Below are 25384 nucleotides of genomic sequence, written 5' to 3' on the forward strand. Positions count from 1 at the left end.
TCTGCATCTTCATCTCAAATGATGATTTCCAGTTTGCCGGGCAAGTATGTGTTTACTCAGGATGTGGTGGAACGTACCAGTCCGTGAGACTGGTGGTTAGAGAATCGGAACAGGAGGCTTAGTGTGTGTTTATGAGACCTTTTACCATTGTACGTCTTCAAGCACTTGACTGGCATGACAGTTAAAAGTTATGATGAATTAAAAGTTATGACAGTTAAAAGTTAAAAGTCATGATGGCTTTAATTCAGGAACAAGAAATTCTGTCTCTAAAATTCTTGTTCTGATCTTAGGGCATTCGAATAGGATCAAAATTATCAAGATATGAAATTTGACCCACTGTAGATGAGATTGGAATGGCAGAACCTTCTGAGACCTTGGATCCAATCATCAAGTAGTAGTTGTGATTAAGACTGATGACAGATTAATTTTTTAAGTTAGTGTCCTGAGAGCATTGTGTGCATTTATTGGTCATTTTGTTATTTAGGCTACATAGACCCGTGTAACACACATTACCTATATATCACATTTTGTGATGTCTGCTCTAATATGTGATGGCTGGAGTCTGGAGGCATATTTGAATTGTGTCAAATTGTTCACATCTGATACTAAAATCTGATCTCAGCCATATTCCTGTTTCATCACTTATAACTCTCGTTCTTTTACATATGAGGAACTGGTGGGATAAACCTTTTGTAATAAAAGTTGACACTTCACTTTTAAGCAGCTCAGCTGACCCAAGAAAGAACTCCCTGGGAACATCAGTGTAAAATTAAAGCAGTAAATCAAAATGTAATAAATAACATAAGGGCCAGCATCCTGCCCTGTTTTATTTTTAAAGTCATCCTGTGTCATTGTTGTTGCATTTTACTGCATGTACATGCATTGTATGACTCATCAATTTATTCCCTCTCCCTACCATCTTCACTTTATGAAATCAGAGGATTGAATTCTGATACCTAATGGGTTTAGATTTCAAAAAATTAATGTAGAATAATGAAAAAACAGGTTGAATTTTACTTATAAAAGGGAAAGATGATTTGAAGCACTTTCTGTGGTCTATTAACATTAAAATAACCTCGATTACTTACAAAAATATTGAAATTATTGAAATATTGAATAAATTGAAATATTGAATTACTTACAAAATATTGAAATTTTTAATTGAAATTTATAATTGAAATTTTCTAAAAACAGAACTATTATTTTTTAAATAAAGTCATTTATGTTATCATTTGATTTTTTTTTTTTGGCTGCACTGCATAGCTTGCCGGACCTTAGTTCCCCAATCGGGGCTCAAATCTGGGGTCTGGCAGTGAAAGTGTTGAATCCAAGCCATTGGACCACCAGGGAATTCCCCTGAAATATATTTAAAAATCAACAGTTTGGGGACTTCCCCTTGACTCTTGGGTATGGGCCGTAAGTAAGAAAGTTACACCCCATAACTGCAAAGGAGTAAATGCCCAGGAATTGGCTACAGCATCACTTGAGGTTTCCCTCACTTCCAGTATTTTGAAGTGCCGTTTTCCCCACTGCTTTCTTTGTTTTAGTATAAACTCTCAAGAGTGGTTGCCATTTTTCTCCACCGAGTTGTTGTTGTTGTTGTTAATGGTTTTGCAAGTACGGGGGGTTTCTTTTTTGTGTCTCATTCTAACTTTGTTTCTGTTTGACAGTTATGAGTAGCTTGTCACTCTTTCATTTGTCATAATGCCATCATGATGCCCGGAGAAGGCAACGGCACCCCACTCCAGTACTCTTGCCTGGAAAATCCATGGATGGAGGAGCCTGGTGGGCTGCTGTCTATGGGGTTGCGAGGAGTCAGACACGACAGAGCGACTTCACTTTCACTTTTCACTTTCATGCATTGGAGAAGGAAATGGCAACCCACTCCAGTGTTCTTGCCTAGAGAATCCCAGGGACGGGGGAGCCTGGTGAGCTGGTGTCTGTGGGGTCGCACAGAGTCGGGTACAACTGAAGCGACTTAGCAGCAGCAGCAGCATCGTGATGCCACTGAGGTCAGGCCAGCAGAAGACAGCGTTAGCTTCCGTGCACCATCAGTCAGCGTGGCAAGTAGCCTTTCCCACCACTTCACACCCTCCCGTGACTGCAAGCCTGCGCTCATTCCACAGGGCATCTGTTCGCTGTTTCATTGCCTTTGAAACAAGCAAACAGAAGGGAGTTGACCTGTTATTACAAACTTCGCATCCTTCTTCTTATACGGAGGCTTTTTTCAAAACCACTCTCATAGTCCGCTCCACAAGAGACTTACTCAGACCTCAGAGAAAGGTCTGCTGAGAAAAAAGGCCTCAGCAATTTAAAACTTTGCTACTAGGATTCATTTTAAGTACCGACAGAGGCACTCTAGAAGAACATTATGCTCTGTGAAGAATTTGAAGTAGTTTGGAGGGCAGTTAAGAGGCATTGTACACGGTCATCTGTGGTGCTTGAAGTAAGACCGGTCGTGGTACAGTTCCAGTGCCAGTGACAGGAAACCCGCTTGTGCCAAGAACACTGCGGGAGGCACGTCTGTGAACTGGTTTCATTTTGATCCTCCTCATTTGTTGCCATGAAAGGTATCTTAAAAACACCTATAAGCATTTTTATATCAGGATTTTGGTGACATTCACAAATGCATATTTTACATGATGATTTTTAAAGCTCCCTATGCCCTCTTTTCCTTCCCTCCAGCACAGCTTGGAGTATGGAAATAGTTCCACACATTATGAACAGCTTTCATGCTTTTGTCATGGGAGGAGATGAAAAAGAAATGAGAGATCTGTTGGTTTCTTAAAACCATTGTTGTTGTTGTTTTAGTAGCTAAGTCGTGTCTAACTTTTTTTCAACTCCATGGACTGTAGCCCACCAGGCTCCTCTGTCCATGGGATTTCCCAGCCAAGAATACTGGAGAGGGTTGCCATTTCCTTCTCCAGGGGATCTTCCCGACCCAGGGGTAGAATCCATGTCTCTGCGTTGGCAGGTGGATTCCTTACCACTGAGCCACCAGGGAAGCCTTAATACCATAAATACTTATTTAAGAATGAGATCTCAGTCAGAGGTAATTATAACAATGGACTTTAATTGTAGATGATTTTACTGAATAACTGGTAATTTTCTTAAGTGTGATAAGGTATTGTGGTTACATAGGAGAATATCCTTATTTCTGAGACTTGCATGCTAAATTATTTATAAATGGAATCTCATGATATCTGTAACTTGCTTTCATATGGTTGAACTAAAACCAGAAAAACCAAGTGTGTGTATATTTGTGTTATACACAAATGTAAGAGTATTAACAAAACAGTGACTCTGACATATGGCTATTCATTTTACTATTCTTGTGGCCTTTCTGCAGGCTTGAAAATTTTCAAATAAAAAGCTGGGGAAGGAGGAAAAATGACTATAAACAACCTTTCTTCCCTGTAGGCATCATTTTCTTAATTTGATTAGATTAACTTGTTAGAGCATCAAGCTAGATGATACTTTAAATATTCCTTTAAAAATGGATTCAGAAACATTGAAGCACCTACACATTCTATTTTTCTCTCATTGCTTAATGGATTTATGGATGCTAAAGTCAACAGGTCAGGAAGTTTCAGCTTTCTTCCAGCAGTGGTTATAGATGATACTTCTTGGCAGGAAAGCAACTTCTAGCTGAGTATACACAGAAGAAAGGTTCCCTACTGCACAGTCATTAATTCTTTCTGTCCTATGTCATTAAGTCCACCTTGGCTATAGCAACCTTATCTATAGCCTCAGTGATATTGAATGGTTTCATCCCAACAACATGTGAGCTTCATGTCAGTTGTTATTTAAATGAGTAATATCTATGTCCCTCCCCCCTTTTTTTTCTTTTTTGGGTAAGTGTAGGAAAAAAAGAGCTCTTGTCCTGATTTTCCCGGTTGCCGTCATTGTTATTACTCTGTTATAATCCGTTCTGTCTCTCTAGAACAAGGTATTTAAATTGCTTCAAAGCCAAATCCAACAGCAGACTTGGACTGACGAGGGCACCCCATCTACTCGAGAGCTCCGGTCGGTCTTGCTGGACTTTGCTTGCGCGCACAGGCTGGAGAACTGCAGCGCTGCTGCCTTGAAGCTCTTCATTGACTGGATGGCGTCCAATGGCACTCAGAGGTGATGTGTGCTCTCTCTCGCTCTTGTGGGCCCCACAGCATGTAGTGCATCCAGGATCTTTATGTCCTGAATCATAAAGGTTATAAAGCCGAGCGTTAAGTAGGTGAACTCTATGTACCTGATTCTCAAACCAGACTGTTGTTTTAATTGTGCTCAAATCCACATAGACTTTAGTATCCTGATTTTTAAGTGTGCAGTTCAGTAGTGTAAGGGTATTCACATGGTTGTGCAGTGAATCATCAGAACTTTTCCACCTTGCAAAACTCCCCATTTTCTCCTCACCCTAGCCCTTGGCAGCCAAGGGATTCTGTAGGAGTTTTACTGCTCTAAGTACCTCATATAAGTGAAATCATACAGAAAGTGTCTTTTTGTGCCTGGCTTTCAGTTCAGTCTCTCAGTCATGTCCGACTCTTTGGGACCCCAGGCTTCCCTGTCCATCACCAACTCCCGGAGCTTGCTCAAACTCAGGTCCATCGAGTCGGTGATGCCATCCAACCATCTCATCCTTTATCATCTCCTTCTCCTCCTGCCTTCAGTCTTTCCCTGCATCAGGGTCTTTTCCAAGGAGTCAGTTCTTTGCATCAGGTGGCCAAACTATTGGCGTTTCAGATTCAGCATCAGTCCTTCCAATGAAAATTCAGGACTGATTTCCTTTAGAATGGACTGGTTAGATCTCCTTACAGTCCAAGGGACTCTCAAGAGTCTTCTCCAACACCACAGTTCGAAAGCATCAATTCTTTAGCACTCAGCTTTCTTTATAGTCCAACTCTCACATTCATACATGACCACTGGAAAAACCATAGCTTTGACTAGACGGACTTTTGTAGGCAAAGTAATGTCTCTGCTTTTTAATATGTTGTCCAGGTTGGTCATAGACAATCTAATAATGTCCTCAAGATTCATCCATGTTGTAGCAAATGTCAGAATATCCTTTCTTTTTAAGGCTGAGTGACCCGCTGGATGTATATACCACATTTTGTTTTATCTCTTCATCCACTGATAGACATTTAGGTTGCTTCCACCTTCTGGCTCCTGTGAATAATGCTGCTGTGAACATAGGTGTACAAATACCTCTTTGAGACCTGCTTCATTTCTTTCATATCCAGAAGTGGTATCGCTGGGTCATGTGGTAGTTCTATATCTAATTTTACAAGAATCCCCATAATGTTTTCCAGAGGGGCTTTACTGCTTTCCATTCCTACCGGCAGTGTACAAGAGTTCCTCACGTCCTTGACAACATTTATTCTCTGGGCTTTTGATAGCCATCCTCCTAATAGCCTGAGGCATCAAGCAGGTATCTTTTAATTTAGGAATAAAACATAGCAGGTGGCATTAGCAGTTAGTAGAAATGTGTTTTATGATGATTGCTTTTCTCCAGGTTCAAACACCAGGTGGAGACTTGGGGTGTAGGGTATTGGGGTAACCTGATGAAGCCCTCTGAGATCTTATTAAGACAGAAGATCGTGCTCCCACCCCTGCTCTCGCCCCTCCTGCTGCATTTGCTGGTAGATTTCTACCATGGGACTTAGCGCGCTGTGTTACGACGTCTGTCGTTCTATACTTGATGACAGCCCGTGAGCCTCCCAGCAGGTAGTGACTGTGTCTGAGTCTTCTTCCCTGCTCACAGCGTCCAGCCGGTTGCCTGCCTGGTTCTTTGTGGGTGAACAGTAACTAATTACTGTATTGAATTCATAAGCTTTTTAGTCGCATCACTAGGAAAGGAGCGGCCATGGGATTAATCATTTTCCTGACAAGTAATTATACAGTGAAGACTCTTTAGTATTACCTGCTCAGTCCCCCAGAGCACTGCCCCTAGTCAGTTCTTGCCTTTGTATTCAGTGTTTTTTCCTGGTTGTTCTCATATCAGACCACCTGTCTTACAGCCTGCCTACAGATGTCATGACGACCGTGTTCAAAGCTGGAGCAAAAACTGAGGGAGGCTGGTCATTCCTCTTAAGCAAATACGTCTCTCTAGGCTCTGAAGCAGAGAAGAATAAAATACTCGAAGCTCTTGCCAGCTCAGAGGATGTACGGAAGCTTTACTGGTATGAAGCCACCAAATGAATATGATCTATGGAAACCAAAAACATAAGACCACAGAGCCCCTTGGGAGGGGGGATCCCCCTTTTCCTCTCTTTGCTCACAGGCCAGGCCTGACCCGGGCAGGGTGGTGAGGAGACCCTCGGGGGTTGGGGGGGATCCCCCTTTTCCCCCCTTCGCTCACAGGCCAGGCCTGACCCGGGCAGGGTGGTGAGGAGACCCTCGGGGGTTGGGGGGGATCCCCCTTTTCCCCCCTTCGCTCACAGGCCAGGCCTGACCCGGGCAGGGTGGTGAGGAGACCCTCAGGGGTTGGGGGGGGGATCCCCCTTTTCCTCCCTTCGCTCACAGGCCAGGCCTGACCTGGGCAGGGTGGTGAGGAGACCCTCGGGGGTTGGGGGGGATCCCCCTTTTCCTCCCTTCGCTCACAGGCCAGGCCTGACCCGGGCAGGGTGGTGAGGAGACCCTCGGGGGTTGGGGGGGATCCCCCTTTTCCTCCCTTCGCTCACAGGCAAGGCCTGACCCGGGCAGGGTGGTGAGGAGACCCTCAGGGGTTGGGGGGGATCCCCCTTTTCCTCCCTTCGCTCACAGGCAAGGCCTGACCTGGGCAGGGTGGTGAGGAGACCCTCGGGGGTTGGGGGGGATCCCCCTTTTCCTCCCTTCGCTCACAGGCCAGGCCTGACCCGGGCAGGGTGGTGAGGAGACCCTCAGGGGTTGGGGGGGATCCCCCTTTTCCTCCCTTCGCTCACAGGCCAGGCCTGACCCGGGCAGGGTGGTGAGGAGACCCTCGGGGGTTGGGGGGGATCCCCCTTTTCCTCCCTTCGCTCACAGGCAAGGCCTGACCCAGGCATGGTGGTGAGGAGACCCCATAGGCAGGGGTTCATCTCAGGGACCAGACCTGTCCCCACAGGCCACAGTGCTATGCCCAGAAGGAACTGGAGGTGCCAAGAGTCACAGCCCTGCTTTCTTCTTAAAAATGTCTTCCTTCCCTTGGCACGTTGTCTTTAATTCCACACCTAGCTTCATTCTTTCTGGGCAAAGGCACGGTTCTGTCCCAGCCGTCTCTTTTAAAATGCAGACACTTCAGGAAAAGGTACTACGTAAAAGCTTACAGGTTACACCTTTATGTGAATCTGCCAGACTCTTTAATTACTCAGCTGATGACTGACCTGGGAATGGAAGGCTCATGTGAGGAAAGAAGGGCAGTGAATAGGTCTCCTGACAGGAAGAACAGGAGAAAGGCGCTCTGAGTCGCCAAGAGACACCGGAAGCATCTTGAAAGTCAGTGCCCGTAAAGGGGTGGATGGAGGTGCTGTGGTCTTGTTGCTTTGCTTGAACAGTTTTGCTCAGATAAATCATAATAGTGTCCCCAAGATGTCTTCAGCAGCTGCCCAGACCCACTTTCCAAAGGATGCACTGTAAATGGTCATTTTCTTGAAAGTAAGTAGCCAGGCTCTGACCCAAGCAAACTGAGAAAAGGCTTTGTTTTTAAATCAGTAATAAGTTTGTTTTAGACCAGGAATATGCTGATAAATTTCCACCCTGAAGTCTTTAAACAGTACCTAAGAAACGGAGTAACACATAAAACGACCTCTTGTTCGATCCTTCAGTCTTGTTCTTATCCCCTCCTCTGTTAACACTGTCAGTCCTGGCCTGTGCACTTGCTGCTTTATTCTGTGCCCAGTGTTTTGTGACATTCCTTTTAGTGAATGATCAGTCCTTGAGATTTGCTGCAAAGCCTACTCCATTTTTCTTTATAGCTGTGTATTATTCCATAATATGGCTCTATCATAGTTTATCCAGCCCATCATGTCTTGATGAGCAGTTGGGGTTTTTTCCTGTTAAAAATATTGCTGCAATCTTTTAGAGGTATGTGTGTTCTCATATAAGCAGATATTATCACACAGTAAATGCTTATGTTCAAATGCCTAACTTTTATATTTATTAGCAATAGCTGTGTCCCTGGGGTAATTATTATAACCTCAGCTTCTTAAACTATAAAATTAGGATAGATAGTAATGACCTATTTCAAGCATTGTTATTCAGTAATTTAGAACATTATCTAGTACACATATTAGTATCAATTTATTGAGTGCATTCTGAAAAGTATCTTCATTTTTATATGACAGCCTAGTTTAAGAACAATAAGATACGTCCCTACTCAAAGTTTTTAACAGAAAAAACAGTACCAGTTTTCAGAATTATAATAAACTCTACTGGAAATAATATCCTAAATGTCCTTTTGTTTCCCTAAACGTCCTTTTACCTCAAGAACAATTTATTACTATGTAACAGTGTATTTATGTGTTTATCTCATTGGTTTTTCCTTCATTTAGAAACATGACTAGTTTTCACTGTTAATGAAGCTTAGACAGAACCAAAACTTGTATCTCTTGAATTGCCACAGAGCTTTAATTAGGAGACCAGTATTAATTTAAATTCAGTCATCACCTCATCATGAATAATTATTTTGGAAGCTCAATCTGCTCTGCTCTCCAGGTTAATGAAAAAGAGCCTCGATGGAGATCTCATCCGAACACAGAAGCTGTCGTTTATCATTAGAACGGTGGCCCGGCATTTTCCCGGACACTTACTGGCTTGGGATTTTGTCAAAGAGAACTGGAGTAAGCTTGTGCAGAAGTAAGTTTCTCAGACAGTTACTAATTTTCAGTATCCGCAAGCCTTGCATCTGAAAGCAGTTCCCAGGGTTGTATTGGTTCAGAAGAGTCACGCTTTGCTGTGAGAGGAAAAATGCTTCAGTGAAAGTTCAACAAACACAGAAATAGTCACATTTGTCAACAACATTCCTTAATGCGAGTCAATGTAACAGTGGTGTTTGTTTAAGTAATAGTACTGATCAAGCCCAGCCTTGCTCGGCATCAGCTCACTTAGCTTGAGTGAGTGAAGTCGCTCAGTTGTGTCGGACTCTCTGCGACCCCATGGGCTGGGGCCTACCAGGCTCCTCAGTCCATGGAATTTTCCAGGCAAGAGTACTGGAGTGGGTTGCCATTTCCTTCTCCAGGGGATCTTCCCGACCCAGGGATCGAACCCCGGTCTCCTGCACTGCAGGCAGACGCTCTACCGTCTGAGCCATCAGGGAAGCCAACTCACTTGGCTGGGCCACGAACTATTTCAGAATAGCTGTTTAGTTTCATGTGTTGAAAACACCTCCTCGTTACCAAGGGATCGTTTACAAACTCAGACCCAGCTCAATAGCACAAGTCACTCATTTTTTCCTTTTAAATCAGTAATGACACCTTCTGGGTGTATGATGCTGTTTTTGAGGCAAACACGGGCTGTTAATTTCTCTGGATCTCCTGCCTACTGGGAGAGAAGTGTGTGGGGTGACTCCCGAAGCACCAAGCCCCCCGTTCCCAGGAGCAGGACTCCACTCTGCCTCAGGCATGTGGAGTTTACAATAAGCACGTCCTTTGCACTCAGGAACTTGGCCTACCAGCAGCTGACTCATTCTTTTTTGCCTTTTGCCTTTACCTTTGTGTTTCTTCAGGTTCCACCTGGGGTCCTATACCATACAAAGTATCGTTGCTGGATCAACTCACCTGTTTGCAACAAAGGCACATTTATCTGAGGTTGGTTGTATCAAATGCTTTTCCGGGAGATTCGGCCATCCCTTTGCCCTCAGGGTGCTCAGTTTTAGTCAGATGGTGGTTTCTCCTGCAAAATCCTGTCCCGTCTCTCTGTCTGCCTTCATCAACGCTAATGATCCTGCACTGGGATTATTTCTAAAGGGTGGATATACAACAAGGAGGAAAAGTTCTGCTTCCATTCTCAACAGTATTCCATTGTCTCCCATCTGATACAGATAATTTTTTGAATTAAGATCAACATATGCCAAGTTTATTTTTAATTGGCGATTAGACTGTTTTTGAAGAGTTCCATTCAGAGGGTAAACTTTAGACTCTACCAGGCCTAACTTTAGACTCTACCTTATTTACTGTTACTTGGCCTTTCCGGCCTTTCCACCCTTCCCACTCCAACTCTCACCACCCCCACCCCACCTCCCACTTGAAATTTGAAAACTTCATCCTTGTGGGAGTAAGGGGAATTCCTTTTTAAAACAGCTTTACATCAGCATGACCATCACTAACTTAAAGCTTATTTGAAAAGGATATTCAAAGCTGCGGTATGCCTTTCTTTTCTTTTGAAATACTTCTGTGTGCAACTTACAGGTCCAGGCATTCTTTGAAAACCAGTCAGAGGCCACCTTTCGACTTCGCTGTGTCCAGGAGGCTTTGGAAGTCATTCAGTTGAACATGCAGTGGGTGGAGAAGAATCTGAAAACCCTGACATATTGGCTGTAGCATGCACACCTGTACCTCATCACCCGTTCAGAGAGCTTGTTAACTGGGCCTCTGCTGCTTTTGCAAAAGCCACGGTGAAACCAGGATCGCTGCTGAGTTGTGTGCACTCTTAGGAGTTCTAGTTTGCTCAGGGCCAGTCTGTATTTTTTCATCTGTCTTTTCTGAAATGTCTTTGGGCAGTGTGTAGTTATTTATTACCAAACTATATTCACCTGTATGCCAACCGTCTACAAAAACAGTGGGTAATTTTTCTACTTTGAAGATATTCAAATGGAAAAAAAAAATCTGTTTTGCAATGCTGTTCTCAGTTTCTGGCTAAATGTTGACACCATGAAATAAGGAAAGAGCTACCATGGGAGCCACCATCTTTGCAGGCTGCTGGTTGGTTAGCCATTTGTTGCTTCTTGTTGATAGATGTTATTTGAATGTGGTTCCAAGTTAGCATCAAAAAGTATAGTAATGAAGTCATCGAATCATGCAGCTGTAGAGAACTGACCTCAGGTGTGCAGATCTACTTATTGGGGGTTTTGAATAATCCTTTTTTTTCTGGAAAAAGTTTATAACTATTATATTTTTTTCTGAAAAATAGTGAGGTGCTACAGAATTTTTAAATTTTTGTTGTAAAGCTAAATAACAAGGCCAAAAGATTAAACTTTCCAAATATTTAACACCTTCTTTTTCATCTTTCAGGAAAATATTTCCAACTGAGTTAGCACTAATTATTTTACTTATGAATTCCAGTATTCTCCAAATCTCTGTACACCTTTACCGCTCTCTGCCATAGATATCCCTTGTGTTACAAATAAGTATTTCTGCATTTATGGCATTTTTTAAAATACTGGTGTCTCTTATCATGACTTTCTTACTAAGATTTACAGTTTACAGTCTGTTTAAGTTGCTTTTTGGCTGATAGATCAGACACTTTCTCTTAATCATACCCATTGGGTGGTTTTTCATTTTATATGATAGAGTTGCATATTAGAAGTATATTTTAAAATAGGGCCTTTGAGAAATTGAACATTTTTATTTGAAGTTCACCATAATACCTTAAAGGAATAAAGAGAATGTGGATAGGAATAACTTGATTTAGGTTTATTTTAATATGGTGGGCTTTGAATTTTTTCTACTGTCAGAAACAGTACTTTTCTTTAGTTGAAAAATCAAAGTTTTCTTTTGTAATGGCCAAACTAACAGATTATAGGGAATGGCCAAGGAAAGAAAGAAAGAATCCAAAACTATATGGCAATTGTACTCCTTCTAAAGGGGAAATACTGTACTTGAATTTTTTGAGCTATGCAGACTTATACCTAGATTGTTGTGTTTCTTTGATTCTTAGGAGAAAAGCTTTCTTCCTAGTATTTATTGTACTTTCTATTTTGCTTGAAAACACCTACGTACATAAAAAGGGTATTTACCCGTTTTTCAGCACTTAAAACACTCCACTGAATCAGACAATGGGAAAGGTCACCTTTTTTTTATTCAGCAGGTATCAAGTGAGAATATATGGAATTATGTATAAAATTATATTTTATTTTATGAAAATATTTTTATATAGCAAAATTGAAAAGACTGGCAATAGAAACTAAAGATAACCTTCTTTAGCCCTAGTGTGTTTTCTCCCAATTTAGTGTTTTCTAAACAGCACTTATCTCTCTATTTAGAGTAGAAAATACTATTATCTGAGAATCACAGAATCATCTGAAGATGTTTTTTTGAAACTAGCGTGATTGTAGGTCTTTATTACTCTTGTGCTTCAGTAAATGAATGATAATTTAGTCGATATTTGAAAGTGAGTTTTTATATTTTTAGAGTGGGGAAAAATACTAAAATTTTGGAGGATTTTTTGTTGCTGGGTTGTTTTTTTTTAAACCATATTACTAAAGTCCACTTTGATACAGAGTTTAAACTTTGCTACTTCTCAAAATCATTTAAGATTCTTCGTTTTGTCTGCCCATCTTCACATTGTTTCTATAATATTTGTTAGCTCCGCATATGGCAAATCTTGTCTTGAATTATATCATTCTTTCCTGTGAGTGTGTGTGTCTGGAACGGGGTGGGGGTTGTTATAATTAAACTTTTATCAAAACATGGGCTAAAAAGGAGGTAACTCAAAATCCATTTCTATCTTTGTACTCAAAAGCCATTCATTCCCATAATACCAGATCCGTACCAATTGTATTTTTCATTTACAGGCCTCACCTCAGATTTTCCTGTGAAATTCCATACTTTTTTAATGTTATGCTATCCCATCTATATAGGGCTTCCAAAAACCAACTCTAAGTCAGGAATATAAGGTTAAATAATGGCTAGACCGTGTAGTATAATAAGTGTTGTTGAAGTGTTTGAAGTTTTTTCCCCCAGAATTTTATTTCACCATTGTATTTCTGAGAACTCAGATAGAAGCACAGCGATTCTTTGTTCTATGAGCACACAGATCCATGACCAATTCAGTACTGTCTGACAAGCGTTATATTCATTGCAGAGAGAGAGTCGTCTTGAATTAATAAAAAGACACATCATACCATATTATTAGGAAAGGCAAAATTGGAAATCTGGAACTGTAGAAGAAAAGCTTAGGCTTTGGAAGTCTGAAAGGCTACAAAACTAGAAATCCAAGGAGTTCAGTTTGTTGATATCTAATCGCTTGTTAATACCAACTGATTAGATATATTAAACGGAAGTAGTGTCAGCAGCTACCGTAAGCTTGTGCCTTGCTCCATCTTGTTCGATATGAATCTCTTTAAGTGGAATTATGTTGTTTGCCACTGTTTTGGTGTTCACGAACTTTCTTACTGTCACAGGTTCCTCTTTACACTAATGTTCTTCACCATTCGTGTTTTCACATGTACTTTAGCCACAAAGGGAACAGAGCTGTCAGAAGAGTTCTGGGTATATAGAGGATACTGAGCCACATCAGTCTTCCTGGGTGCAGAACAGAATCCTTTCTGAACACTGGAAAGGAAGAAATGAAAGTTAAGTGCTGAGTTTGTTGGATTACAGATAGCCTGTTCCTGAGTTGGCTTTTGAGCATCTTAATCTAATACACATGGAAAGATAATCTGTAGTCAGGTTGCTGAATATTTACATAATCCTCATGTATGTCATGGGGGTGCAGGGAAGGTGTATGCATCTCAGGAGATGTGCAGACAGCAATTTCTGGGCTGAGTTTGCAAAACAAGACCTGAATTTCATAGGTATGATGTAGTTCTTCTCCCCTTTGCCTTTTTTTAAAAAATTGGAATTAACTCTTTTCTTCCTCCCTTACATCCCCATTTGTATTTTATAAAGCCTATGTGTTCACTTTTGCTGGGTTTTGCTTTCTTTTGTTTTGTGCTTCATTCTCTTCATTGGCAACTAAGTACCAAATGAAAAGTGGAAGTCCGAAAGTATGATAGACCTCGTCTCCCCTTTCCTTGTTACCTACGTGGGCAATAGCTCATAGAATAGTTGATTGATTTCTTTGAGGGTTCTTTAGGGGAATATACTTTTTAAATGTATGCACGTGTTTTGATGTTTTTATATTCTTTCATCTTAGTATAGTTTATCCTGATGAAAAATGAAAGAGACATTGTCCTGTGAAATCTCTTCTAGCCTTTCAATTTTTCCTGCCTGGGCAACAGCTACAGAGTAGTTACTTGGTTTCCTTCTCTGGAAGGAGATGGCCATAGTGGGAGAAGAGCAGAGTATGTACTTTTTAAAATGTATCTAAATCACTATTTTGTGGGTGTTTGATTTTGTATTTCCTTCATCCTCCTCATGGATAAGTAGAGATCTAATGAACTGTGAAGGTCCCAAAGTATGACGAATGCTTACCTACCCCTCTCCTTGTTGCCTGTATGGACGTAAGTGAGTAGTTATAGTTTCTGTTGTTTTGATCTAGTCTGTTCTTGAGGGCAGAGATGGGGGAGGGTTGTATATTCTTTTATTCAAGTGTATATAAATGTTATGCTACTTTTTAATATTTCATTTTAGGTGTGTTCCTTTGCATGAATGCATATGTACTTAATGAAAACGGAGATTCAGAGTATGACAGATCTCCTCTTCCCTTTTCCTTACTGCCTTTTTGGGCAGTAGCTAGAGTAGCTTTTGTTTTGTGAGGTGGGAGACAGTGGGGTATGTACTTAATGTATATAAATAAATCTATAACTTTGTATTATAACTCATCATTTCGTACTACGTCCTTTTCATAGGATGTGAAAGTACCTAATGAGACGTGGAGGTCCACATGTATGACAATCTCCTCTTGACCCCTTCCCGTGTTGCCTGAGAGGGCAATGGCTAGTAGAGTAGTTGATTAGTTTCAGGGGCTCTTTTGTGGGTATTAGGGTAAATGCTTTTAAAATATATACTCATGTTTTTTACTTCCTTATTATAGTATTTCATTTGGTACCCAGCCCTTCACTTGGGGGCTTCCCTGATGGCTCAGCTGATAAAGAATCTGCCTGCAGTGCAGGAGACCTGGGTTTGATTCCTGGGTTAAGATCCCCTGGAGTGTGGAATGGCTCCCAACTCCAGTAATCTGGCCTAGAGAATTCCATGGACAGAGAAGCCTGGCAGGCTACAGTCCATGGGGTCGCAAAGAGTTGGACACAACTGAGTGCCTTTCACTCACTCACTCTCCTTCACTTGGACTGGTAGGTTGCTAATGAACCACAGAGTTCTGGATATAGAGCAGTCTTCTTTCCCTTTTTATCCATGTAGTCAATAATTTTAAAGTAGTTTGGGCTTTTAGAATTTTGCAGGGGACGGGGCTGGGAAGGGACTGAGGCGGAATATATTCTTTTGAAATCTGTATATATGCAGTGCTTGTTTCAATATCATGTTATTCCATTTGTACTTATCCCTTGCTTGGATGTATAGGTCCCTAACGAGATGTGGCAGTATGGATGTAGGAAAATCTTCTGTCTTCCCCTTTCCTTGTCGCCTCTGTGGGTAATATTTGTAGAGCAGTCTAGATTATTTTTACCTCTATCACTGTCTTGCCTGGGAGCATAGGGATATGTACTTTTTAAAATGTATATAAATGTTTGTGTTCCTTTTTTTTCTGTTACTTCATTTTGTACCTAAACTTTTGCATGGATTCTTAGGTACATGATGAAAATTAAGGTTCATTCTATGAAAAAAATCTCCTCTTCTCCCCTTCCCTTATTGCCTGTCTAGGCAATGACTAGTAGTGTAGTTTTTTGAAGAATTTTTTGCGGGGCGCAGAGCAGTGAAGGTTTTCTGGGTTTGCTTTTGTGTGTGTGTATAAACGTTTGCTGCATTTATTTGTGCTTTCATTTCAAGCCTAGTGTCTTTTTTGACTCCTAAATATCAAATATAATGCAGAGGTCCAGATCGGGGTGTAATAAATCTTCCCCGCCCTTCTCCTGTAGCCTGTGTATACCGGTAGTATAGGAGTACTTGAGGATTTGGTTTTCTGTTGTTTGTTTTTGAGGTTTTTAATGGGGGATGAGCTTGTTAGGCAAGATATATAAATTTTTAAATGTATACAAATGTTTCTGCCTCTTTTGGTGTTCATTTCATCTTGAATCCAGTCTTTTGCATGACTCTTTTGGAACTTTATGAAAGTTGAGATTGATTCTATAAAAGATCTCCCTGCTCTCTTTCCCTCACTGGGCAGTGGCAGAAGAATAGATGTTTGGCTTCTGCTTTTGGAGAGATAGGGACGGGAGAGGTGTGTGTGTGTGTGTGTGTGTGTGTGTGTGTGTGTGTGTACACATATATATACTTTTTTAATGTATAAAGGTTTGCTACATTTTGTGTGTTATTTCATTTAGTGCCCAGTCCTTTGCTGGGATCTGTAGGTACATAATGAAACATGGAGGTCCAGATGTATGATAAATCTCCTCTGCTCCCTTCCCTTACTGCCTACATGGGCAATAGTTCAACAATTTAGGATCTTTTTTTTTTTTTTGGAGGGGAAAATTATTGGGTGGGTAGTAGTTAGTGGGAAGGGATGGGGTATGCCCTTTTTAAAAGTGTATATACATGTTTCCATGTTACTGATTTTATACCTAGTCCTTTGGGTGGATGTCAAGTTACCAAATGCAAACTGAGGAGAAGTGTATGACAGCCTCCCCTTCTCCCCTTCCCCTTATTGCCTGTGTGGTAACAGCAAGTAGAAGGGTTGTATGTTGTTTGCTTGTTTTATAGAGATTTATATTTTTGGCGGGGGAATATTCTTCATGAGTGTTTTCATTTGTCGCTTTATTCTGTGTTTAGTCCTTCACATGGCTATGTAGGGAACTGATGAAAATTGACTCCCCTGGATGAGCAGCGTACTTTCTTCCTTTCCCACATATTTGCTCCTTCAGCTGGAGCCAGTATAGTCACTATTTTGTGGCTGTTTTTATTCTCTCAGATATATGCCTTTAAAGATGTAAGTGTATACATGCACATACATGATTTGCTTCTTTTCTTCTCCCATTATTTTCCTTTAATAGTCCCTTGCAGGGCTCTGAGTGTATCTAACAAAAATGTCGCACCAGATCCTTGCCATCTGAGCTAAAGGTGTAGCACTGAGGTGGGGTAACCAATGGCACCAGGCAGGTAGCCCGTAAGATGGGAGAAGACACTTGGATACGGTTGAGTTGTGAGAGCTAATCACATCTAGTAGGTCTCAGGTTGACTCACACTGAATGAAATGGTAGGAAGGGAGGGACCTGTTCTTTGGCAATTCCAGAGAGTCAAAAAGACAATACTTCAGGTGTGGTTAAATTTTTTTGCTGTTCATCTCTCAGCGGCACTCATTCAAACTCATTTGAAGACCTCTGAGAGTAGCTCCTTTCTGAGGCCCTGGATTCTGACTCAGTTGGCTACAGTTCCTTCAGTTACATATTCTTCTGTACTCGGTAGAAATCATTTTGGGTTTTGGAGTGAATCTTTTGAGTTATTGCCATCATTCTAGTAAATGACAACGTGGGCCCCGAAACTAATCCAAGAAGAATTGGGGTGGCAAGCTCTTTGACTCCCACCACCTTGCACATGGCGGGCGTGCTGGCCCTTCCCTCCCCAGAGCTCTTCTGCGTGGCTGCCTCCGTCCGCTCTCGCTTCTCCACTAGCTGAACCGTTCCTGTTCATTTCTCCTTGTTGTCTTCAGCGCTTGCGCTGTTAGCTGTTATCTTCAAGTGTCCTTGGAAATGTGAGCCCATGTTGCCTCTTTGGCTCTCTGTCTTTGCATGCATTTCACACATCCAGACCTGTGTGTTAACTTTCAGCATTCTTCAGTGATATTTTACATTGACTGTTCATCCACCACATGGTAAATGTCACGACTCCATATTTATCTGTCGCAAAGAAAATGCATGTGGAAAATCCATCCATCCCTCTCTTCCCTCCCTTCTGAGCTTCTGAGCACTGTTTTTTTTTGTTCTGAAATTTATAACCAATATAATGCTGAAGATTTGCCATACTGTTATTTGCCATACTGTTATAGAAACATTGAACGGTAGGACTCCTAGAAAATTTGCAAAGAGACGTTATTCACCATATCAGACTCTCAGGTTCTAGTGATGAAAACTTTGCTTATACTTTGCTGTTACTTATACCTGCTGCTGTACGGAAAATAAAAGTTTATTCATGCCACATTTAACTTTGACCATAAATAAAAGGGAGCATCTTTTTGGAGTTAGTCATGGTCATATTTAGTGGTATTTCTCAACAGTTCTTAATTTGAAATACTTCAAAGGAAGTAAAGGTCAGGGCTTAGCTGAATGAAATGCTCCAGAACTTGAAGTGTAGAAAACATCAGTACAGTAACATATTCATGTGTATAAAGTGACAATTACAGCATAATTGGAACATTTGCATTAATCAACAAACTCACATTGAGACAAAACTGAATCTTACAGCTTTCTTGATTAAAGCCAAGTGTTCCATGTTGCTGTGAAGAATAGTCTCTCAAACACTTTGAAAAGTAGTTACTTCAAAACTTGTGAAGGTATCACATTTTTGTATTTAAATACTTACAGAGATCTCCAATTTCTTGAATCTGAGCTTGTGGGTAGAATTCTAAATTTGTATCATAATCTTGTCTTTTGTGAAAGATTTTGAAAATAGTATGTATATATATAATATTATATATGCAAATTGTGTTTTGTCACTTGTAAAGGGAAAAGGCTTATTTTTCTTTATACTTCTGATACCTTGTTTTGCATATGACCAGCACTGACTGAAAGGCATGTGTACCTGCAAACACTGTTGCTTTTTTTGTGAAATAAAAATAAAAGTATTTAAATATAAATATTGTGTAGACCATTTTCACTTTTAAAAAGTACGTATAAAGTGGTTTATGATCTCAGCTGTACCAGAACAGGAACCGTATTCATTGTCTTTTGCAGCGTTTCCTGTCTCACCAGTGCTGCAGTATCTTTACTTTGTGTAACTCAAGGATTCACAGGCTCATTAGTGCTATGTTGGACTGTCCTGGGTATTGTATGATGATTACCACCATCCCTGGTCTCTAATGCAAATAGCAACTCCACTACCCGCAGTGAGACAACCAAAAATGTCTCCAGACACTGCTAAGCACTCACTGGGGTGGAGTGGGGTTAAAATCATCCGTGGATGCACTCCGTGCAGGGGAAGTATTTTAGAATGAAATGATTCTCATAAATACACAGGTCACTTGAGTAGCCATTTGGTCAGATCTACAGTAAGAAGTTCCTTGTTTTAATTCCCATCAATATTCTTGGGAGAGAACTGAGAATATCTTAGGCTCTTAGGTGTTGGAATTAGAACCAGTATTCTTCTATATAAATTGTTAGCACTTAAAGTTAGGCATTTTAAGGCAAATAGAGTTTGGGGTAAAAGAACTGAGACACTATTTCTGGGCATACAAAAACACACATTGAAGCAATACACTTTTAAAATATCACCAGAGCTTACCTGCTGGCCCAGCACTTCAGACTGCACCTCCAATACAGAGCCATGGGTTCAGTCCCTGGTTAGGGAACTAAGATCCCACACGTCACAGGGTGCTGCCTTCTAAAGAAAAAAAAAAAGGTATTACCATTAATAATTATTGGGGGAATGCTCTTAGAAATTAAGATTTTTGCTCAGAAGCTACTAGTTCAATTTCTGATACTTTGTTCACAGACATGCACAGTAAAAATGGAAATAAAACCCATTATAGATATATTGGGTTGGCCAAAAAGTTCATTCAGGTTTGAAAGACTTGAACACACTTTTTGGCTAACCTTATAGAAACAATGTTTTTATTCCAGTGGAATTTATAGATGTTAACTGACATAAATGCATCATCTATAAGTTGAGAATTATGTTTTATTTGAGGACTACAGTCCAGGAAGGCAGCCTCTCAGTTCTGACAAACTGTTCCAAAAACGTAAGGCAGGGGCCAAGATATATTGGAGTTTTTGCATTTTTGCTGAAAATATGTGGTTGAATATCAGTTACTGTGAATCACACACACAAAAGACATCAAGTTAAGAGCTTTTAGTGCCTTTCTATATATGGAAAGAGTCTGGGCTCATTGAAATTCCTTTGATATGTATTATATCCAGGGCAAGGATCCTGTTTTTCTCATTTCTAAATTACCCTCAGGGTACACTGTTGGGGGCAGGTGCAGTGGCTGACGGCTTGATGGTGGGGCTAATTCATTGATTATTGAAATGACGGGCAACTTTTTTGTCCATAGCACCTCCTTGTGGTCATAAATTAGATGAAGGTTGGGGAGACATTTCATGACCAATTTTCCCACAGCACTAGGAATTACAACCCAGGAAAAATTTCCCTTGTTGCTTCTCTCCATTTCTACAGTTGCACTATTACAGTTATTCTGGGTAGAGTTACATTTGATCAACTGCCTCAACGTTCAGCCATTAGTTTTGTCAGAGGACGGGCTACCATTGCAAAATGCAATAGAAAACTATCTTCCCAACCCAGGAATCGAACCCAGGTCTCCCGCATTGCAGGTGGATTCTTTATCATCTGAGCCACCAGGGAAGCATACAGGTAGTATCATTAATAAAATCATAGTATAGCAGGTAGCTGCTGCTGCTGCTAAGTCGCTTCAGTCGTGTCCAACTCTGTGCGACCCCATGGACTGCAGCCTACCAGGCTCCTCCATCCATGGGATTTTCCAGGCAAGAGTGCTGGAGTGGGGTGCCATTGCCTTCTCCCATAGCAGGTAGAGACAGGCATAAATAGCTGGAGAAATAAGAGGACAGTAAAACAATAATTGGTGTAACTGGATGTAATCTGATCACAATAAGTCATCAAGTCTACAGGGGAGGCAGCTGGAGAAGAAAAATTCTAAAGGGATCAAGTAGAGATAAATCATACCTTTTGTAAATGAAGATAACAATTACCAACTTGTTGCAGGTCAAAACATAAAGGCTTTCTGAAAAAGATTAAAAGGCAGTGTTTTAGAAAAAAGTCATAAAATTATAAATGATTTATTGCTCATAACTCCTGTTGATCTGGATGAAGTCAGGTTTTCCATTAGAGTTCTATAATTTCTTACCCATTTTAGCAGTATGATCTAAAAGCCATTAGAAACTTGTTTATCCAAAAGTCCTTTTTATGAATCATCTTGAGGATCTTTATAAAAACATCTGAGTAAAATAATGATCGTCTATTAATCAGATCAGATCAGATCAGTCGCTCAGTTGTGTCCGACTCTTTGCGACCCCATGAATCGCAGCAAGCCAGGCCACCCTGTCCATCACCAATTCCCAGAGTTCACTGAGACTCAACGTCCATCAAGTCAGTGATGCCATCCAGCCATCTCATCCTCTGTCGTCCCCTTCTCCTCCTGCCTCCAATCCCTCCCAGCATCAGAGTCTTTTCCAATGGGTCAACTCTTTGCATGAGGTGGCCAAAGTACTGGAGTTTCAGCTTTAGCATCATTCCTTCCAAAGAAATCCCAGGGCTGATCTCCTTCAGAATGGACTGGTTGGATCTCCTTGCAGTCCAAGGGACTCTCAAGAGTCTTCTCCAACACCACAGTTCAAAAGCATCAATTCTTCAGCGCTCAGCTTTCTTCACAGTCCAACTCTCACATCCATACGTGACCACAGGAAAAACCATAGCCTTGACTAGACGAACCTTTGTTGGCAAAGTACTGTCTCTGCTTTTGAATATGCTATCTAGCTTGGTCATAACTTTCCTTCCAAGGAGTAAGCATCTTTTAATTTCATGGCTGCAGTCACCATCTGTAGTGATTTTGGAGCCCAGAAAAATAAAGTCTGACACTGTTTCCACTGTTTCCCCATCTATTTCCCATGAAGTGATGGGACCGGATGCCACGATCTTCGTTTTCTGAATGTTGAGCTTTAAGCCAACTTTTTCACTCTCCACTTTCACTTTCATCAAGAGGCTTTTGAGTTCCTCTTCACTTTCTGCCATAAGGGTGGTGTCATCTGCATATCTGAGGTTATTGATATTTCTCCTGGCAGTCTTGATTCCAGCTTGTGTTTCTTCCAGTCCAGCGTTTCTCATGAGGTACTCTGCATAGAAGTTAAATAAACAGGGTGACAATATACAGCCTTGACGAACTTCTTTTCCTATTTGGAACCAGTCTGTTGTTCTTGCTTCCTGTTCTTGCTAACTGTTGCTTCCTGACCTGCATACAAATTTCTCAAGAGGCAGATCAGGTGGTCTGGTATTCCCATCTCTTTCAGAATTTTCCGCAGTTGATTGTGATCCACACAGTTAAAGGCTTTGGCATAGTCAATAAAGCAGAAATAGATGTTTTTCTGGAACTCTCTTGCTTTTTCCATGATCCAGCGGATGTTGGCAATTTGATCTCTGGTTCCTCTGCCTTTTCTAAAACCAGCTTGAGCATCAGGAAGTTCACAGTTCGCATATTGCTGAAGCCTGGCTTGGAGAATTTTGAGCATTACTTTACTAGTGTGTGAGATGAGTGCAATTGTGCGGTAGTTTGACATTCTTTGGCATTGCCTTTCTTTGGGATTGGAATGAAAACTAAAGACTTAAAATGGCATGGTTAAATTAAAAATCTGATTATAATGCAATTGATAAGAAACTTGGTTATTTCTATGACATACAGCATTTTAAGATAACTAGAATTATGACCTGATAACATACCAGGACATACCAGGATTTAGATTTTGGAACATCTATATTAACGATATCTACCCATGTAAGAAAATTTTACCATCACTTACTTGACCGTATTTCCCATGTAATATACTCAATAAATTCATTTAGTTTAGTATCTGTCTTTGGAATATTTCAGGGGCCCTTTGAAGCATCCCAAAGTTAGCTAAGGTCAGAAGAATTTTGGTTAGAATTTCACTTAGGCAAGTTTATAAGAGACATCAAAGTTTTAAAACACTATCAGACCATTAAAACACTATCAAATAAAATCATAGGTCACTGAAACAATACTTATCCAACTGAGGAGACAAAAGATTTTTAAGGTAAATACAGATCATTTAGAAGACAAATAAACTCATAATCGAGTATCCAAAGTAGCCCAAAATTTCCAGAAAGCTTTTCCCCTCTGAACAGAAGAGGAAACTCCAGCCCTGCACCAATCTACCTTGAATTACAAAGTTCACTTACCTAATTAAGTGTAATCCAATCTCAGTCTAATCATATCCAAAACTGTTCTCAGTCCTCCCTTTCCACAAACTTTGCACAATTTTCTGTACCTATTTAGTTTATTCTTCATTTTTCTTTTGCATTTAGAATTAATCAGCTTTAGGGCAAAAATCTCTTTTCCCTTAACACAATACATTTCCATTCTTCATACATTCTTTTGCTAAAAACACACATCCTGCTTTCCTTGCATACCAAAATATTTCCTTTATTTCCAGTAGGTAATTCCCAATCCTTAAAAACCTTGATTTCTAGCAAAAACTAAGAAGCAAGCAATTATGAACATACCAGTGTTTCTTGATGGATAAACTTATGAACATTTTCTATAACCTCTAGAAGCATGCACTTTCTCATAGAGTATCTCTCCTCAATGTGCTACAAGATGAGTCTAATAACCAAACATCTTTAGTTTTCAGCAATTAATGTTCCAGGATTTTATCTTACTTGAAATAATCTGGATATTCAGTGAATTCCATCATTTACCTTAGCAAAGTTCTAAAGTTTCAAGTTACCAAAAATCTGGAGAAACTATTTTAGGTAGATCCAAAACATTATTCCTAAAGAGTTCACCAGAAAACTCTTATTTATATTTTATAACTTGCAAAAACAATACACCAGGTTAATTCTGCTTACTGACGAACTTTGCAACAGACAAAATTAACTTACTGACCTTCAAAACACCTAGGTACAATAAAAACAAGATAGGTCTATTGGTTAAGCCAACAAGCTTAAGCTAGCTTTAATACCAGATATTAGTATGTACTGGATTACATGAACCTAAAATTCTACCTGGCCAGTTTTCTTCATACTTAGAAATATTTAATTTGCAAGCACTTACTTTTAAGTAAATTAGAGCTCTTTTATAAATTTTGGGAATACTATCTGGAGATAGAGACATATGTATAATTTGCACAGACATAAACAGACAAAACTAGAGATCTGAGGCTTGAAAACCTTAGTTATGAGTCAGGCATTACAATATAAACTTACTAGTTTATAACAGTGAAATAAGTTTATTTACTCAGATGATTAAGGCTTTACTATTTGTAGAAAAGACTTAAGATTTGTATTTGTCTATGACAAATCCTTAATGAAGCTGTGAATTTGCTTTTGGTGAAGGAGATTTTTTCAGAGGTTTGAGTTTAAAAAGGCTTCCTCCCCCTCCCCCCTTTTCCCCTTTGGTTTCAGATTCCATCTGATTGAGGTAATCAGGCTCAGTCTCAAGTCTCTGTGGACTGTACTTCAAATTTTTGATTTGTTGAAATCTGCTAGATAGTTGCTTTTAACTCTCCTAAGAACCGATCTGCCACCTAAATGGTATAAAAAGATCTATTTGCCCAGCTACATTTTCTTTAGTTTTTTTCTTTCTTTCTTTTTTTTTTTTTTTTTAATGAATAAGAAGATTTCCAACTACACTGAAAATCAGGAATTCCATATTCTAGAATTTTAGGGTTCAGTTCTTCAGGGCTTCAAAAGTTTGCACAAGGTATTCAACAAAGACCCTCTTTCTGAGGGTACACGTCAAACTCAGAGCAAAAAAAACCCTCTATTATTGTTTTTATGAACCCCAGAATATTAGCTCCCAGTTTCTAATATTTTGTGGGCTTAGGTAACAACACTACCAGTTTCCTTTAGTATGTTTAATTGATATCACCTTAGGGGTAGATGTATATGCCCCATCTTAAAGTAGGCAGGGGACACATTCCCCAGTGAGAATCAATGTCTATCACACGATCTAATTAGGTACAGGAGATGTAACCATGTTTTATACCTTTAACTTCAGTTTTCAAGAGGACCCCATCATCAACAAGCCTTGGTCTTACTAGGAGTCCCAGAAGCTTTCCTTTTTATCCTCCAGCCATTTTATCTACTTTTTTTGTAAAAAGGCTTTGAGGTTCCCAGTGAGGAGCTGAACCAGGGGACTCAGGCTTTTGTAATCTTTTAACTTGATTAGTTGGCCTAACGTTGCCACAAGCGATTGCTGGTCAGGTATCTCAGTGTAATTTTTTCCAGTCTGCTAATTATATACGTATTGTTTAAACTAAGGTAAATACAGCAGACTTGGTTGGGGCCCTTCAAGGTTAAATGGAACAAAAGGACCCCTAATTGGTCCCCAACACTAGGTAGTATTGTATCAAACCTTTGTTTTAATCCTATTAATACCTGTTTTATCTACCCCATTTCTTGAGAACTACCTGAAGATTTTTTTTTTTTATCCTTTTGGAACAAGTCCCTTTAAAATGTTCGCCTTGTTGGCAAGAAGTCTTTAGACTGTCCATCAGCTTCTTACTTCCCTTTTAATCTAATTA

The 25384-nt window shown here is 40.2% G+C and overlaps 1 protein-coding gene and 2 long non-coding RNA genes across 4 annotated transcripts in view; 1 reads left to right on the forward strand and 2 right to left on the reverse strand.

Annotated features, from left to right (window-relative positions):
• LNPEP (leucyl and cystinyl aminopeptidase) overlaps nucleotides 1-18732 on the forward strand; it is a 104349-nt gene extending 85617 nt beyond the window's left edge. For both annotated transcript variants that reach the window (XM_086413245.1, XM_086413246.1), the window contains exons 14-18: nucleotides 3944-4128; nucleotides 6012-6173; nucleotides 8665-8805; nucleotides 9674-9755; nucleotides 10356-18732. In XM_086413245.1, coding sequence (XP_086269371.1) covers nucleotides 3944-4128; nucleotides 6012-6173; nucleotides 8665-8805; nucleotides 9674-9755; nucleotides 10356-10487 — 702 coding nt within the window. In that variant the 3' untranslated portion in view covers nucleotides 10488-18732. The remainder of the gene's footprint in view (nucleotides 1-3943; nucleotides 4129-6011; nucleotides 6174-8664; nucleotides 8806-9673; nucleotides 9756-10355) is intronic.
• Nucleotides 8550-10492, reverse strand: LOC147370008 (uncharacterized). The gene is made up of 3 exons (XR_015168300.1): nucleotides 10354-10492; nucleotides 9726-9908; nucleotides 8550-8902 (listed from the first exon to the last, which is right to left on the reverse strand). It is a non-coding gene; the product is annotated as an uncharacterized LOC147370008 (long non-coding RNA).
• The window catches only part of LOC147370009 (uncharacterized), a 33785-nt gene continuing 21339 nt past the window's right edge, over nucleotides 12939-25384 (reverse strand). Inside the window, exons 2-4 of the long non-coding RNA XR_015168301.1 lie at nucleotides 20793-20850; nucleotides 19377-19475; nucleotides 12939-13439 (exon numbers count right to left, since the gene is read on the reverse strand). This is a non-coding gene — a long non-coding RNA (uncharacterized LOC147370009). The remainder of the gene's footprint in view (nucleotides 13440-19376; nucleotides 19476-20792; nucleotides 20851-25384) is intronic.

The sequence above is a fragment of the Bos grunniens genome, chromosome 7 (genome assembly GCF_055505025.1).
Source record: "Bos grunniens cultivar Pamir isolate PY7600 chromosome 7, Bosgru_T2T1.0, whole genome shotgun sequence".
Lineage (NCBI taxonomy): Eukaryota > Metazoa > Chordata > Mammalia > Artiodactyla > Bovidae > Bos > Bos grunniens.